The sequence below is a fragment of the Pteropus medius genome, unplaced genomic scaffold (genome assembly GCF_902729225.1).
Source record: "Pteropus medius unplaced genomic scaffold, Ma_sr-lr_union100, whole genome shotgun sequence".
NCBI lineage: Eukaryota > Metazoa > Chordata > Mammalia > Chiroptera > Pteropodidae > Pteropus > Pteropus medius.
In genome coordinates this window covers 24,640,051-24,658,418 of record NW_024354502.1, presented here as the reverse complement: position 1 = coordinate 24,658,418, position 18,368 = coordinate 24,640,051, and the positions used below count along the sequence as shown (strand labels likewise).

Here is an 18,368-nt window from a genome sequence, read left to right as displayed (position 1 = left end):
AAAGAGAAAGGCATAACCGCAGAATAAGAATGAGCCCTTAATTTGTATATAATATTATAAAGTAATTCAGTGCATCATAAATAATGTAATTTTGCTGCATGCAGGTGAAAATGAATTAGAACCACCCTGTTGGAAAGCATTGATTTAGCACTGGTTTTTGGACCGAAACTTAGGTTCTGAAAACCAACTGTCATTTACTAAATCTCTTTGGGCGAGTCACTTAACCTTTATCAAACTGTTTTCAATTTGAATTGTGGGGTACGTGAACATTAGAAGTATGTTAAATGCATAGTTTACATCGATTCATAAAATATTGTGATCGTTCTCACTCGCCTACTGCCCTAGACAAGGCTGGTTTAGAGACCTAAAGTCCTACATACGCAAGCCCTTCTCTGTTAGTAAATCACGATTAAAACAACGTGGAAGAAATAAAAAGGGGACAATGCTTAACCATCTGCACTACACCATACTCCCCGAATTGTTTTTGGTATAATACTCCTTCCCTGCTCACCACCAGGAGGTGAGTCCTGTGAATAATCTTTTTTTTTTTTCCATTGGAGTATAACTAACTTTATGTTAGCTTTGGGTATACAACATAATGATACTATTATAGTTTGATATATTGTAAAAGATTCACTGCAGTAAGCGTAATGACCATCATCATATATAGTTATCTATAAATTTTTTTCTTGTGATGAGAGCTTTGAAGATTTACTCTCTCAGCAATTTTCCAGTAAGCAATATAGTATTAACTATAGTCATCATGCTGCACATTACATTTCCATGATTTATTTATTCTATAACTGGAAATTTGTACCTTTTGACCCACCTTTACCTATTTTTTGCATGCCCGCCCTCCCCCGCAACCATCAAGCTGTTCTCTATATTTTGAGCTCATTGGTTTTTGTTGTAGTTTGTTTCTTTTTTAGATTTCATATATAAGTGAAATTGTATGGTATTTGTCTTTCTCTGTCTGACTTATTTCATGTAGAATTTCATTATTCTACATGCCCTCAAGGTCTACCCATGTTGTCACCAATGGCAAGAATTCATTCTTTTTTAATGACTAATATTCCATTGTGCGTGTATGAGTGTGTATATACGCACACACATACATTTACAGAAATGTATAGCTATAGATATACTACACGTTCTTTATCCGATCATCCAGAGAAGCTCGGGAGCCCAGAAATGTTTTTGCAATTAGAACAATTTCAGTCCTTTCTAGTCCAAGTTGGGAATACTTTCACCACATACAATTTTAAAACCTTTGTGAGCTTTCTATGTGGAATCTGATTTAAGTTTACTCCATTGGACAAAAGCCATTCACATAATTTTTTTTTTTTGAGGCAAACTTCTTTTTATAACCATAATCACGAGTACTTTGGGTTGTCATGCTTTTTTATGATTCCTACTGGCTCTTTTATTAAGTTGAGAAGATTTACTAGGTGCCATCTTAACTATTTTAATTTTTTTTTTTTTAAACGCCTAATAGCACCAGCTATTCCCAGGTGGTCTCCCTTCCAAGCACTAATCAGACCTGACCCTGCTTAGCTTCCAAGATCAGACGCGATCTGGCACATTCAAGGTGGCAAGACTGTAGGATACCTTAGCTCTTTCAGAGGTCTTAACTAAAGATCTGCCAACCTGATCTTAGAGATTTTTTACTGGTTTGAGGAGACTGGAGGTGAGAACCGGTTTTAGTTTCCAATCTCCTGAATTTTGATTCTTCTATATTCCCTCTAATTTCTGCCTATAAGGTGGTCTTTTTTTTCCCCCCTTCAATTTATTTCTTTGTGGCAGTACCATATAATATGCAGCTCAAAGGTAGAAACTGACACTTGTAGCATTTTTCCTAGAAATCTTTTTATCCAGATATGCAAATTTATTACATTTCAACTTTTCCAAATTACTGTAGGTAATACTTTTACCAAACATTTTGTTACTACAGAAAATGTGTCATCATTTTTCCAGTTTGCTATAGTAGCTTTCTTACTGCTTTTTCAGTCTTTGCCTACCACCTGGTCCCAGGACCAATGCCACATATTTTAGATTTTTTTTTTTATAGCAGCAGCCCACTTCTAGATATTAATTTCTGTATCAGTTAGCTATGGCTGAAACTCAGAGACTTAAAAGGCTCTCTGAAACTCAGTGGCTTGAAAGAGTAAGTACTTTTTATTGCTTTTGTTTCTTCAAGTCAGATGGGTAGTTCTGCTGGCCCAGAACAGACTTGGTTGAGCTGACCTGGGCTTGCCCATGTGTCTGCAGTTAGCTGCAATCAGCTTGTGGCTGACTTATCTAGGATGGCCTCACTCACATATCTTACAGCTGACTGGCTATTGGCTGGGGCAACAGGGTTGACTGAGTCATTGTCCCTCATTGCACAGAAGGCCATCATGGGATTATTCTGTTGGTAACTGGGCATGGTTCCAATGAAAGGAATGGAAGTATGCACAGTCTTTTGGGCCCGGGACTGGTACCCTGTCTGTCACTTCGGCCACACTCTTTGGCCAAAGCAGGTTACAATGGCAGCCAGTATTCAGGAGTAGGGAAATAAACTCCACTTCCTGATTGAGAGCTTCAGATTCACATTGCAAAGGGAGTGGATACAGAAGGGATGGATAATTAGGACCATTTCTTTAATCAATGTATGTAATTAGAGGAACCACTTATTATATAGTTTGTCTTTGTTTATAACTAAGTCCCTTTGTTGAATCATAGATTATCAGGGAACACTTGGGAATGATCAGGTTCTATCTCATCTTGCATGTCAATGAATTTCACGACATCCACAATAAGTCGCAGTCCAGCTTCTGATAAGAAAATTTTAGTGTCGGAAAAACTATTATTCTCATCCTCTATCTTCACACGTTAATTCAGCTGACTATACAGCTATACATGGAGCAGTTCTCTCTGCTGGAAATCCAGAAACTGTTAAAGTGTCATCCAAAGTGTACATTTTGCATTTTGTATTGTCAGTTTAAAAATCTATAGCCATTTTGGTGTGTGTGTAGTAGTATATCATTATCTTATTAATTTGCATTTCTCTGATGACTAAAGAAGTTAAGCATCTTTTCACATACTTATTCGCTATTTAGATTCCTCGGTGAAGTGCTGTGTAAGTCTTTGGCTCCTTCCCTCCCTCTTTTTATGGATTTTTTCTTTATTGCATTGTAGGACTTCTTAATATATCCTGGATACGAATTCTTTGTTAGAGAAACCTATTGCAAATATCTTCTGCTCGGTGGACTGTTTTCATTCTCTCGATAAGTGTTTTTGATGAACAGAATTTCTTACTTTAATGATATCCAATTTACCAATGTTTTCTTTGTGTATGTTTGGGGTTTTCTAGAATTTGCTACCACTATTATCAACTCACTTTTATAGAGAGGCCAGTTGAGGTACTTGGCACTGGAGTTCTGCAGGACCAAGCTAGAGTGAGGCAGGCCAAGGGCAGCAGTCACCCTCAGGTTACTGCAAGTGTGCCTAGCGCTCGCATCACTCCTGGAGTTACTGTCTCCTTAAAGTTTGAGCCCTAGATGCCTCACTTGCCCTTATTCTGGTCCTAGCCCTACCCAGGTCTTGAATTATTCCCCTAGGTTTATCACCTTCTGTCTAGACTAGGGCAAAATAATTTTAATTGGGGTATCTGAATTCGGAATTCAGTACTTTGAAGTCAGTTAAACAACTTTGCCAGTAAAAAAATAAATAACAACAGCAACAAAAACAAACCCTAAATCATCCTACTAGGTCTACCAAACACTGGTACCTGACTAAAGGTATCCAGGCCTCTGCTTTGCTTAGAAGGTTCTCAGTTTTCTTGAATAGGTGACTTTGAATGTGCTCCAGTCTTAAGTGAGTTTGAGAAGCAGACAGTGTCCAGTGACTTGCTTTAGAAAAGGGTCTCAGGAGCCTTCCAAAATTTTCAAAAAGGGTTGTGCTGAGCGGAACCCTTTGATGCCTCCCATTTGAAAGCAAGGTCCCACTTGCTTTCAAATGGGAGGCATCAATGAAAACCTGGATCCAGGATCTCTGGACCTGGATGCGCTGTTATCCCGCCTTTCCCAAATCTCCTGTCCGAGTCTTTGCCTGAGCTCCCAGGGCGCAAACTGAAAGTGAAAAACCCGGGCTGCAATGAGCAGAGCGAGCCTCCTTCCCTGAGAAGAGGTGAGTGTGCATCACTAGGTCTGCTTGAGTGTTACTTTGGTGGGGGCAGGCTGTTGGTGCTAAGAAAGAAAAAGACTTTTCTGGTGCCTCTGGAAGCTGGGACGCTGCCTGCGGGACTCATAGCAGAAGGAAACCTCTTTGTGCCCAGAGGGAGTGTATGTGAGAGAAAGACGGAGTTGAGTGCTGAAAAAGAAACCATGTCTGTTTGGGGAAACCTTGGGCAGTGCTTTCCAGATACACTGTCTGAGATTTAAACCTATCTGGCTGCTGAAAAAGCCCCAGTGGGATGCAGGTGACGCGCAGGAGCCCCCACTGGGGCCCAGGAGGCGCGCAGTTCCCTGCGTCTGAGAATGAAGGTTTCCTCGTACTTCCCGCTATGCCACGATCTTGCCTGCCCCACCGACTGGAGAACCTAACTCTGCCATTGTGTACTGTGAATGGCTTCCTTCTTCCCCACGTCTTTACCGAGAATCACTTGTTGCTAGAATTGTGTGCTGAAGTAGCGATTCTGACCCGCTGTAAAGAGCACTGCGCATTTAATGGAGAGAATGCCCAGGGAGAGCCCCCAGAACCGCAGGCTTTGCTTATCTATATACGCAAGCCATTTCCTAGGTGTTTTTGTATGCCATTGGCGCCCTCAGCAAAGAACTCATTTTGTGTAGGAAACAGAAATAACATTGGTGTGATTTTAAGACATTTTCTGGGGATCTTTAAATGATTCTTCAATGTATAACGAATACCATGCAAAATGTCTTTTTCTTAACACCACAGCTCCAACAGACTGCTCCCTGCTCACTGCCACAGCTGCCCGAAATAGTTGAGCAGAGTGCTATGCAAGTCGTGACTTGAATTGTTAATTTAATGTATTCTGTGGAATACATTAAATACACTCTGGCTGCGTACAGTTTTGAATATGGCAACTTGGTCTTCAGGATCTCATTCCCCTTATACTTCCTTCCTCCTCTGGAGATGAGATTCCTCTGAAGCTCTTGACCAATCTTGGGCTTGCTAGTGATGTCACACTACAACTAGGGCCTTTCCTCCCACCCCCCACCCCCCGTGGTCCACGATGGTCTCTCAAGGACTTTCAGGTGGGGCCTGGCCATCTGCACTGAATAAGCAGTCCAGGTATTTGCACACTAATAGCAGAGCTGCCAGTCTAGACAGCACCCTAAGCCTTAGTTTTGGAACTTTCTCCCTCTTCCGACTGCAAGCCAGAGGCAGTGTTGTAGCATGAGAGGATCTTTAAGGTCTCTTCCATTTTCGAAATTGCTGTAATAACTTCATTTGCTGCCTTCCTGCTAGATGGCACTGTGTAACGGTGAATTAAATACACAATCCCAATTGCTACTGTTTTTATGGCTCATCTTTTATTGTTCAATTAAAAAAAAAAAGTAAGTTTTCAAGTTCTATCTTACAAACATTTTTGAAGACAATATTCAAACTAGGGTTAAATTTAGGAAATAAAAACATAGTTTGAACAAACAATAATGTTATTTGTATATTGTTCACTATATAGACATCTCCAACCCATATTTAAATGCTTTCTAAATTTGGAATATAAGAGTTGATTTCAGTAAGTAAAACAATATCTAATTCAATCATCAGCATTCTACAATACACATTTGTTATAGTATTCTTGAATATGGGTTTTTAAAAATTAAAAAAAACTTTATCTTTCTCTACAATATTTTTCAGATACTTGTTTATTTGAAGATAAAATTTGAGTTTTTGAAAGTTAATGTTGAATTACTAAAAAGGAGAATGAAGATCAAGTAATCCTAAACTTGTTACATAGAAATATATCTTGTTTTATGTTTCCAGAAGTCTTTAGATTGACACAAATCATCTTTATTACTGTCTCTTGGTTAATCTTTATTCTATGGAGAGTTTTGCTCCTGGACACCATTTATGGGATCAGAGAGCTTAATTTTGGGAATGAAACCTCAGACGATCATCTGGGCTAGCCCTTTGTCTTTAGGTATGTGAAGTATTAGACACATTTTGTCAGTGTTATTTAACCGGTTCCTCATTTATGATTACATAAATGATAAAAGCAAATGAAGGATTTTAATTATGATCTGCAAGGTAGGAAAATTGTTACGGAGTAATCAATTAGCCCTGCTTAGAGAAATGACAGTAACTAAAAAGACCTTACAGGGAAAAAGATGAGAAAGAGTCCTGCTCTTGAGCTGGCTCAGTTCTTAGCGTGATACATAATCTTCAGTCTTATGCCCTCACCTCATTTAAATCACCTATGCCTTATGAATACTTCTGTTTGGGGCTTTATATTGAATATATACATATATATATATATTTTGGTCTGGGTATATATTTTTATTTAGTTTCTGCATTAAGTAGATCCACTAAGTGAGAGTATGTTAATACTGCATAATTTGAGTGCTTCACTGTGTGTCTAGAATTTAAGAATAGCATCACCTTCAGTTCTGCCATAGCAATGTGAAGGTGTTTGGGCTACAGCTTCTGTTCCCCCATTAATCACCTGTCTTCATTCACATGGCTGCCAATATCTCTTCTCTCTCATTACTCTGTATTTATCTTGCCTGAAATGTGTGCTTGGCTGAATAGGATGACCTTCCTAGGTAGAAATCTGCAACCCAAAGCATTCTTTACATAAATATGAAGTCCATTTCAGAAAGAGTGAGGGACACGTTAACACACATAAATGTCAATAAAGAAAAATTGGGTGAAAGTGGAAACTGTGGAACCATCATACACATTTGTCAGGTGCCCAAGGGACAGTTACGACATGAAGGAAGTCTTCTGCAAATTAACAAAATAGGTTAACTTTTTAATGTTCAACTAATGTTCAACTATTGTGTACACACCCACTTTCTGAAGCAGCTTCAGAAAGTTTCCTGAAACGCCCCAGCTTTCTGCATTCTGTCCACTTCTGTAATAGAAACAAGTACACAACGATACGGATCTAGATCTGTGGACTTGGCATTGGGGAGGAGAAAGGCTTTCCAAAGCAGGTAGTCTCGAAAGTCTTGGAGAATGGCTAGGACAGCAAAGAGGTATGGATGCTATAGACCAGAGCACAGAACGGGAAGCTACATTCCAAGAATAGCAGAAACAAAAGGTACATGTGGTGGAGACAGAGGGAAGAAAGCTAGAGAAGTAGAGTGGGGTCCAAGTGGAGCTGTTTTCTAAGCTGGTGAGTTTTATCTGTATCTTGGAATCTTTGGGAAGCTATTAAAGGATTTTAATCAGAGGAGAGAGATCTAATCTGCATTCTAGAAACAACTATACACGCTAAGTGCAGAATGCAAAAGGTCAGACTGGTAGGAACATGTTATCAGGTTTTGGGAGTAACCAAATAGGAATAGATGAGAAATATTGATGAGGACAAGTAGGGTTGAGGGGCAGTAGTAGTTAAAAAGTGCCTGGAAGTTGTCCCAAAGGCCCTTAGGCCTTCCCATCAAGCCTTTCCCAGGCTAGCCACCATTTGAGGGGTGTTCTGAGGACTTATATATTAAAATGAAACTATATTGTGGGAGTGTCGAACCTATTTGAGAAATTATGATTTAGTGTGAATAATTTAAGTTTGGTAATTAGGTACATTTCTTCTAAAGACTCTCCTAGAATCTTATGTTCAGTTAAGATAGTGGCTTATTAACCCAACTGATTCACCAGAGGAGAGAGATCCAGGAGTCTTCCTGTTCCCTGCCCTGTCTCTTTCCCAGCCAGTGGGGAGAGGGAGGGAAAGGTAGAAACAAACAAACTGTCAGGGTCAGAAAACCCTGCGCGTCACCTAAAGTTGGTTTCTCATTTTTTGCTCAAGTGCACAGCAGAAATTATCTCTTGTTTTCATTTCTGAGACCTTTAACCTACTCCTTGGAGTGGCCCTGCATGGCTGAAATTTGAAGCTGGCATATTCAGGCTGCTGATTCACTTTAAGATATTCAATCTCTCTTCTGTCCATTTTAATTCAAAATAGAGTGGAGAAATATTTTAGGGTGAAAGTGGTGGTTTTGATGGAATAGCACTTGCAGGAGTATGAGGTAGTCAGTCACTCACACTCAGCTCCAAACGCCTCTCTGGGCAGCAGGTGGCCAGCCCCAGACGGTACATACCAGCGGCACAATGCGTTTTAGGAGCTCAGCTCCAGGGTCAAAAGAGTTGGGTAGTGAGACTCTATTCCACATGTTATCTACCATGGTTGTCTGAAGAAACACACATTGCTCCATTGCTCCATCCAGAAAGGAGTCTTTTTGGGGGCACCCTCTTAGAGGACTAAGATTGACCCTGCAAGCGGTGATAAAACAGAAGGGAGCTTTCCTCCTGGAGTCTATTGCATTAGAGCTTGTTGCCCTTCACGGTGCTCTCTGCAAAGTCCATCTGTCGGGCAACTGCTGACTTGATGATAAGCTCCTGGGTAATTATGACCATATATTAGATTGATGTGCCCAGAGGCCTGGTTTATGGCTCCATGCTATCAATCATAATACCATCTACACTAGCTGCTCTATTGTTTAGTGGTGAGAATTTAACCACAGCTTGGTCCCTGAGACCCCACCATACTTCTGGCTTTGGGAATATAACCTCAATTGAGATTCTTTGGATGGAGGGGAATTTGTAAACTTAAATTCTTCTGTCATAGTTTGTACAGCCATGTAAAGACTAAAAAAGACTCTAGGACAGGCCTGAGCTATGTCATAGCTATAAAATATCCCAAAGACTCCTCATATCCTCTTTTATTTTCCTGTGATCCTGACTCTTTTGTACTTTTAACAATCTATCACTGTTTTCCCCATGTCTTTCCTTTCCACTGATCTTGGAGTCAGGTGACCTGATTTCTAGACCCACTTCAACCTTTAAAAACAACGATCTTGGACAAATCACTTAAATTTGCTGAGGCTAAGTTTCCTTATTTATAGGAACTGAGAATATTAATACCTACCTTGCCCACTTTACAAAACTGCTATCAATAAGATTGATAGATCTAAAAATATTTTTTAAATGACATAGTTTAAAACAAAAGATATGTGTGGTATAGGTGATATAAGGTGGTAATATGATTTCATTACCTAATCTGGTTTACATTAATCATAGCTATAATAGCTTTTGCATATGAAATGATAATTTGATAATCTTTCTATTATGCAAGAGAAATACTGATAGTTAACATTTATTGTTTACTATGAAGAAGCTGAGGCTTAGAAAGATTTAGTGACTTGTCCAAATTTATGTTACGTATAAATGACAAAGCCAGGGTTGGAAGCCTAAGTGCTAGCCCCACACTATGTAGTTAATAAACTACTAGGGTCTGCTGAGTAGAAGGAAAGGTGCTTTTCAGGTTCTTACAGATTTTTCTTACTTTTTCCTCTGCTCTACCAGCTGACAGAGCTATTCTACACAGTTTTTTTTTTTTCCTGTGATCCAGACAGATAACCTTATCTAGTGAGTGTTAACATTATCTAGTGAGAATTTTATAGTCTTGGTGTTAAATATAAAAGAATGCATAAACTTCAAAGCTTGACTAGTTTCTGGTTTTAATACTTATCAAAATTATAGTCTTGGGCAAGTTATTCACTTCCTTAAAATTCAGTTTTCTTATCCTTAGAAGTGGGGATAGTAATTGCCGCTTCATGGAGTCATTGGGAGGACTGAATGAGATGCCTGCTGGGTACTTAGAATGAGCCTCATAATAGGTCACTCAGCAAATGTTAGTGATCTCCTTTTCTTTGGCAGAGTATTCTTCCTTTTTACATTCCAATTAATAGGATGTATTTTAGATGAATTCAACTTCATTTTCCACTTAAAGGTATAATAAAAATTATAGTATTTAAAAATTAGATAGCAAATAGTTATTGGACATTTATGTGCCAGACTCTGAAATAAGTGTTTTATCAATCTTATCTCATATAATTCTCACAGTAACTCTCTAGTTAGGTACCTTTATTATCTGCATTTTGGAAATTCAGTAATGCACAGGAGGGGTTAAACCAGCTGGAGAGCTGAGATTTGAATTCCGGCAGACTGACACTAGAGTTCATTCTCTTAGTCACTGGATTACGAGAATTCCATGGGTGAAAGAAGAAAAATGTGCTTTTGACAATTTCTGAGACCAAGAGTCATTCTGTTGATGAAGGAAAAAAATATTCTGGACCTAAAAGTAAATCAGGGTATATACATGAGAGGGGAGCATACCTTAAAGACCAAGATTTTAACTAGAATTCTACATCATCTTTATGATTATAATTGTATCCTTAATTCTGTATCTGAGAGATATGGAGTCAGATTTTAGAATCAGATCTTTGGAGTGTTTTAAAGCAATACTCTACATTCTAGAGGAAGGTTGATCCTTGCTCTGTTCTGAACTCCACAGTGTCATTTGCCCAAGACCCTTGACTTCATAGAACCCTGAGAACAAAAGGCATTCTATGGAACTGAGTTCATTTTTAAAACTTTTTGAAAAGATTATCTATTTCAGATAGATGGAAATCTTATTTCAAAACTTCCAGAGACTCATATTACCCACATAATCCACTGCTTTATTACACTTGTCATAAAAGACGAAACAAATCAATGATTAGAATTCCTTATGTTGTGGCCAAAGTTGTATTCCTTCAGAGGGGATGGGGCCAGTTGATCGTTATCTATTTTTGATCAAAGCCTGAACCTTTTATTTATTTATTTCTTAATTTTTACAGGAGTGGGTGGATAGTCCTGGTAATTTCTGCTCTACTTCTCTACTCCTTTGAAACCTAGATAGAAGAAAGTGTAAATGACTTCTGGAATTCAATCTGGCTGCCGAGAAAATTAAGTGGAAACAGAATTTTAGACTCAAGACCTGATTATAGACCTGTCACTCTCCTCTCATAGGCTGTATGACCTTAAGCAAGTCACTTCACCTCTCTGGGTTTGGTTTCCTTATTTATGACTGAGGTATTTGGACTACATGATCTCAAAGGTTCCTTTTGGTTTAGAGTTTTGGGTTTCTACATGATAACCCTGAAAGACTACATTGTTTAAAATCTGCACTATGGCTAAAAGATTATTCATTTGTTACAGTTTTATTTTATTTTATTTTATTTTTTTATGTCTTCTGGTCTGAAGAATCTCCAGCTGCTCTGATGATAGCTTAAGAAGACTGCATGCTGTTCCCTCTTGATGCCAAGCCAGGCCCACTCAGAACCTCGGATCTCAGTCCTTCATGGAGACCAGGTCCCAGCAGGAATGGCAGTAGAGGAAATTGGCACCCAGATGGTTCCTCCACATGAGATTGTCTCAGGCTATGGGCCGACTGGAGAACACCTGGTAACCAGGCCAGCCCTCTGTCAGTCACTCACGGCTGGGCAGCATGGTTCGGATTCAGAGGAGGAAGTTTTTGGCATCTTGCCTGTGCATCACAGCTATCATCTTTTTGCTTGTCACGCTCCAGGTACCAAGAATTTGAGCTTTGCAGTGTTGATTCCTGGGTCTGTGCCACCACTCCTGCCCCACCCTATTCTTTCCAAATACTTTACTTTTTTCTTTGTCTCTCAGGATCAGGGGTTTTCTGCTTAAGGCAGTAGAAATATTTTATTTTTTAACAGATGAAACAGATTTAGTGAGTAGGTCTGTTAAGTAGAAACAAAATCTGTGAGCTAGGGGATCAGTTTGTGACTTTCTTAGGGTCCTGGTTTTAGAGGAAAGTAGAGCTGTGTCTTATTGGATCAAAATTTGATGGCTTCCTCAAAGTCCCCTATTGTGATCACTCCTGAAAGAGGGCATTCTTGGAGAAGCAGTGCCTATTCTGAGAACACAATTGTTGTTCTGCAGAACACAAACATCTGCATTTATAAGTTTGTCATTCTTGATGTATGCTACCAGACCAAGGACTGTTTCAAGGTGAATGAACCAAAATATTTAGTTGTCCCATTTATTTTTAGTCGGTTATTCTGAACTTCATTTGCTGATTTTGATTTAAAGTAAAATTACACAGAGAGAGTAAAGGTATAGATATGAATTAATATATATTTAGCACCCATTCAAGTACCAGCTGTCTGTTTCAAAATCCAAAGGACTTTCAAAGATAATTTGTGGACGTGAGTAGTTCATGTGTGGGGCTGATAGAAATGAAGATGTTTTCTGGCCTTTTTCACTTTAGACAATCTCCTTTCTTGATTAGGATTGAATGAGATAATGCTTATAAGAGCACTTTGGCAGACAGTCTGGCGCTCTTCTTCTGCCACCTGCTGCTGCCAGATCAGAATTCTGGTCAGAAGAAACACTCGACTCCCTTCTTGTCTGTCTTGGAGGTACTAGGACCTGCTTGAGCAGGAGGGGCTAGAGAGTTCTGCTTCTTTCTATGAGAAGTTATGAGAGAGATTTGATCTTATTAGATATTTACTTCAGCACTTTTTGTAGTTATGAGGAATGCCCATGTCTAAGCTAAGAGCTTTCCTTTTGATATCAGAGTAAATCGACATGTTTTTGGTGTACATGCCATTTCTAATCTGTCAGAGTATGACAGGGAGTATGATTCCTGGAGCTGAACCTTTGTCTCGATCTTGGCTTCATTTTGCCACCAGTGGTATGATTTGGGCTGTCCCCCAGTCCTAACTGACACATTGAATGCTTCAATGTTCGGAGTTGGGGCAATGCTATTTTTTTCTAAACGCTGTAAGTGAAAATATATAATGTCCATGTATTAAGGACCATTTCTTATTTTACCGGTTTGTAGGTTAGGCAGATGAAATAATCTGCCATATAAGTAGGGTAAAGGAAGGATATAGTTTTTAAAAATCATGTCATGGATCCTGTATTAGTTTGTTATGGCTGCCATAATAAAGTACCACTCTGTGGCTTAAACAACAGAAATTTATTTTCTCACAGTTGTGGAGGCTAGAAGTCCAAGATCAAGGTTGTCAGCAAGCAGGGTTGTTTCTTCTGAGGCCTTTCTCCTTGGCTTGTGGATGGCCATCTTCCCTCTGTATCTTCACATGGTCTTCTTTCTGTACTTGTCTGTGTGCTGATCTCCTCTTTTTATAAGGATGCTAGTCATATTGGATTAGGGCATAGCCTAATGACCTCATTTAAACTTAATTGCCTCTTTGAAGAACCTATGTCCTAACTCAGTCACATTCTAAGAGCTTCAAAATATGATTTTGGAAGGGACACAATTCAGCCCATAACAGAACTTAAAACATAATTAATAAATAATCTAAGCCTGAAAATGTTATGCTGTCCTACAGTTAAGCTAAACATTGTGGTTCTCTGGAGGAAGTCATTCATCTGAGGCATTATTTTTCACTCACATTTAACTATATTTTGTATGTACTATGAAAATTCTTTAGATGGATATATATATCCTTATTTCTTGAATTTTACTTACTTTTAATTGCACAAGTAATTCATGAATACATTTGGAGTATTTTAAAACAAATCTAGGACATCATACATTTCACCTGGATTTACTTTAGTATGATTCTCTAACAGTAGGAACTTTAAAAAATTTAGTGTAACCATATTATTATTGTCACACCCAACAAAATTAACAATAATTACTTGTACCATCTGTATCCCAGGCCATGTTAAATAATCCCTGATTATCTTTTAAAAAGTCTTTTATAATGGGTTGGTTTGAATCTGGAAAAAACAAATTCCACATATTGCATTTATTTGGTATGTCTCAAGTTTTGTAGGTTTTTGCTTTTGATTTTTTTTCACTATAAAAGTTTCTTCTGCTTTAACTTTTATTCCGTGTCATGGATTTGTTGAAGAAATTGGATTATTTGTCCTTTTGAATTTCCCAAATTTTAGATTTGGCTGATTTTATCTTCGTGGTTTTCTGTAATATGTTCCTCTATTGCCCATATTTCCTACCACCTGGTAGTGATATCTGAGGCTAGATATTTTTTTAAAAGGCTGTTTGACTGAAAATCTGTCCTACGGCAATCTCTATTATTTGGAAAGAAACTTATACCTCATGTAATAGTCATTGATGAGCAAAATTTGTCTTTGAAGTTATATCCATGGCTTTCTAAAAGCTTTTCTTTGAAGTTGTTGGTTGTACATTTGCAGGAAAGATTGGGTGAAAAGATAGAGAGTGTTTGGCTACAAGTCAACTCCATTCCATCAAGCTACTGGGGAAGAGCCACATTAATATGTTGTCACAAAAATGCTGGGAAAGCTATTGGCAAGGGTTAGTTAGCCTTGAGTTTTCAGTGATTGTTTTACTGTTCTAATGCTGACTTTAGTGTCACAGGTGATCCATGATTTTTAAAGCTAATATCATTCTTTACTCCTTTTGGAATACTACTTGGTTTATATATATATATAGAGAGAGAGAGAGAGAGAGAGAATCCAGTGCAAGTTGCGGACCTTCCCCAGGGAGTTACGGGCTCTATACCGTATCAATAGGCAGTGGCCCTATTCTCACACCAGGAGCAGCAAGCAAATAAAGAAAGTAGGCCTTTGACTGCTGACAGGAGGCAACACAGGTCATGTCCTCTGTTGACTGGTAGAGGAGTTAATACATAAAAACGTGCCTATAACTGCTTTAATTGTTGCATAGTCTGACTACTACGTTTATGTTGTATATGAAACAGAGTAGCCTCTACTTTTATACTGCTTTCACTAACATATTTTTATAACGCCATATCAATATCAAACCTTAAAGTTGGATGAAAAGGCAGCACTTTTGGAGAACAACTGCCCCTCTTATTCCACTCTGCCCACCCTGCCCCTCAGATTACTGTTACTGCTGGCCTATCTGTCCAGTGACCAACTATCCTGAAATAAATAAAAATGTAGGAGGGAGCCCAGTACTCACAGTCTGCTTCACCATCTTGATGCCACAGAGGAGGATATTATTAGAAATTTAAGTCCCATGTTATGACTTCTTTAATTCTAATAAAAAGAAACCACTTGATAATTTATAGCTCATCTTCCCTAGAACGTAATCTCTAATGATAGCCAGGTAATAGCCCTGACTCTCACAGGTTTCATTAGGAGACAAAACTATTTCTGGGCCTATGGGCCTATGAAATGAAGGAGAACTGTATCTGTTCTGTGTTTAGTAGAATTAAGTATCCTTGTTGGTACATATTTTAGAGGCTGTATTCGTGCCTTAATCATTGGAACCTAAATATGTTATCTTACATCACTAAAGGGACTTTTTAGATGGGATGAAGGTGACACATTTTGAAATGAAATTGTCCTGAATTATCTGTGCGGGCCCATTGAGAACCTTGCCTGCCTGTGGTCAGAGAAAGATGTGACGACAGAAGGATCAGAGAGATGCAAAGTTGCTGACTTTGAAGATGGAGAAAGGGGACCACGAGTCAACAATTGTGGTTGGCTGTAGAAGATAGAAAAGCAAGAAAATGATTCCCCCATCCCCCTGCCCCTAGAGTTCCCAGAAAGGAATGTAGTACTGCTGACACCTTGATTTTAGCCCAGTGAGACCTGTTTCAGATTTCTGACCTCTAGAACTGTATAATAAATGTGTATTGTTTTAAATCTCAAAGTTTATGGTAATTTGTTGCAGCAGCAATAGAAACCTAATAAGAGGCTAAATCATTAAGATGAATGGGAGGTGTGCGAAAGGAAATTAAACGGTCTGACTTTGGGAATAATTGTCTTGTTTTTTAGGTAGTGATTGAGCTGGGAAAATTTGAAAGGAAGAAGCTTAAAGATTCTAATTTGCAAGATGGACATGCAAAAATTGAGGAAGAGCCTACACATCTCTATCCATTCCCTAAGAAAGAAGCATTGACCCTGAATAGGAGAAAAAATTTGGAAACTGATAGCTACCCCATTATGCTCTGGTGGTCCCCACTGACTGGAGAAACTGGAAGGCTGGGCCAGTGTGGAGTAGATACCTGTTTCTTCACCATCAACCGGACCTACCTACATCATCACATGACCAAAGCTTTCCTCTTCTATGGTAAGTAGGGTGTTTGCCTTTCTCCCTCTGTTTGCTAACATTCTTCTCTAAAGCTGAGTTACTGCTTACCTCTCAAGGAAAAGATGGTGAAGCTCCCCTTGAAAGCACTTTGGCATGCCTGATTTCCTTTGCATTTGGTCTGTGGAAGGCCTAAGCATTTAGCAAATATGATAAGTAAATAAGCTTGACCAAGGTAGAAGTGAGCCACTAGTATTTATGGAGGAGAAGATGTATTTCTTCTCATCTTTTCGGAGTTGGGTCCTGTGCTTACTAAATTTGGTATTGAGGGAATTGTGTATTCATTATATTGCTGATATCAATTCAGAATATCACATGATAACTGCCAGGAGGTTTTGCGTACCCTAACAGATATTTAACTGGGCATAAGCTAAACACAATGATCTTTATATCATTAGTCAGATTAATCAGAAATTAAAATAAAAAGATTATTCAGCATCAGCTGTGAAGAGCAAATTGGTATATTCATCACTTTTTGGTGCTAATTACATGTCATGCTGGGACTGAAGAGCAGCCAGACCCAGCTAGGTAGAGTTAGTAAGATGCCAGCAGCCATTAGAAATACAGTGTTTCTGGGTGATGAGTGGTAGGGAGAAGGGAAGGGAGTACACATTAGCAAATTTGACCAAATGTAGGCAAGGATAATCACGTAAGTTAGGAAGTCAATGAAAGGAAATCTGCTTTAGAGTGATATGAATGTGTGTGTGTGTGTGTGTGTGTGTGGTGTGTTGTAATTGTTATTTGGAGAGGCAGAACTTAAACTGGGATGCAGAGCTGAGTCATTCTTAGTGTTCTGCCTAACAACAACTTAAACAAAGCAGAAAATAGGTTCAGCAGGAATCAGGAGTTTGGTGGTGTGTACGCCCTGCAGCTGGTCAGGGTTACAGATCATGGGCCCCAGTGCCTAGTACAGGTAAAGAGCCAGGAAAATTTCAAGTACTTAAAAATCTAGATATAACAGAGTCCAAGTCCTCCCCATCCACTTGTTTTCCACCCCTACTTTGAAAAAGGAATCAGCACAGGTTGGAGGAGTGAGAGCTGTTTATATAGGGCCAGGCTGACGGCTAATTTGTCCTGAGGGGAGAACAACTATCTGAGTAGTGTCAAATGTTTATTTTGAACATCATTTGATTACAGGTCCCACTGAAGGTGTAATATATGGAATTATATCATGAAAAATTATAAAACCCAAAGAATTCTGAATTCTGAAACATAAAACTCTGAGAGCTTGTATAAGAGACTATAATTCTCTGATTGTGTTTTGAGATGAAACAAAATTAAATGTAATGAGTTTAGTTTCCCAAACTTTAACTAAAGCCCCTAGAAACATTTTGGAGTAGTATGATATATTACCTGTTTTTTCTCTTACATGGTTTTTGAGGTTTATTCATGTTGGTTGCTTATAGCTCTAATTCATCCATTTTCACTGTTGTATAGTATTCCACTATATTTATATATCACACTTCATTTAAACATTTTCCTGACATTGGACACTTAGATTATTTTAAAAACCTTACTTATGACGAATAGTGCTACAAGAAACAATCCATGTACATGTGTGAGATTTTGTGCAGTTTCATATCTAACAGTGGAATTATTTGGTATAAATTTATGTTTACTAGCTAATGCCAAACCAATATTTAAAGTAATTGTATCACCATCACTGTCTTTTAAACATTAAAAACATTTTAATATGTTATATGTTACATATAGCTCCTGTAAGTACAAATAAAGTACTTAGTTACTTTTTGATTTTTCAGTTTTAGACATTATATATTGATTCTTACTATGGAAGATGAGTATTTAACTGTCCTTCCTCACCCCTGCCCCCTTCCCACATGCTCAATTTCTCATCTCTATATCCTTCCCAAAAAATCATATCATTTTACATTAATATTCAGTGTTTACATCATTATTTAGCCATAGCGAACCAAGATTACTTGCAGTACACTAACATTCTTTTTCCTGCACAATTTGTTGTTTGCTCTGGAGTAGAATCAGATATTCTTAACGAAATGCCTCCCGGAGATCTCTGACTTGTTCCATTCTAGAACAGTCATCCTCTTCGTCTGGTCCTCAGCTGCCGCCCTGGCTCCCCATTCTGGGGTTTCCTTGTGCCACCCTCTTGTGTTGGATTTTCTGTTTCTTTATGCCTTGTCTTCCTCTTTTTTGGTTTATGTCTCTATTTCTGTGTGTTCTTAGAAAGGTTCAGAGAAGGTAAGTTTTTAGAGACTTTTTATTTCTGAAAATGTGTTCATTTTAGCATTACTCTCATTGATGATTT

The 18,368-nt window shown here is 38.5% G+C and overlaps 1 protein-coding gene across 3 annotated transcripts in view; it reads left to right on the top strand.

Moving 5' to 3' along the window:
* The first annotated feature begins 4,008 nt into the window (after positions 1-4,008).
* The window catches only part of POFUT3 (protein O-fucosyltransferase 3), a 57,792-nt gene continuing 43,432 nt past the window's right edge, over positions 4,009-18,368 (top strand). The window contains exons 1-3 of one of the 3 annotated variants that reach the window (XM_039853478.1): positions 4,009-4,167; positions 11,251-11,575; positions 15,772-16,066. In XM_039853478.1, the coding sequence (XP_039709412.1) occupies positions 11,495-11,575; positions 15,772-16,066 (376 nt within the window). In that variant the 5' untranslated portion in view covers positions 4,009-4,167; positions 11,251-11,494. Of the gene's footprint in view, positions 4,168-11,250; positions 11,576-15,771; positions 16,067-18,368 lie in introns of those variants that run through there. The other 2 variants (XM_039853479.1, XM_039853480.1) reach the window with 2 other exon arrangements.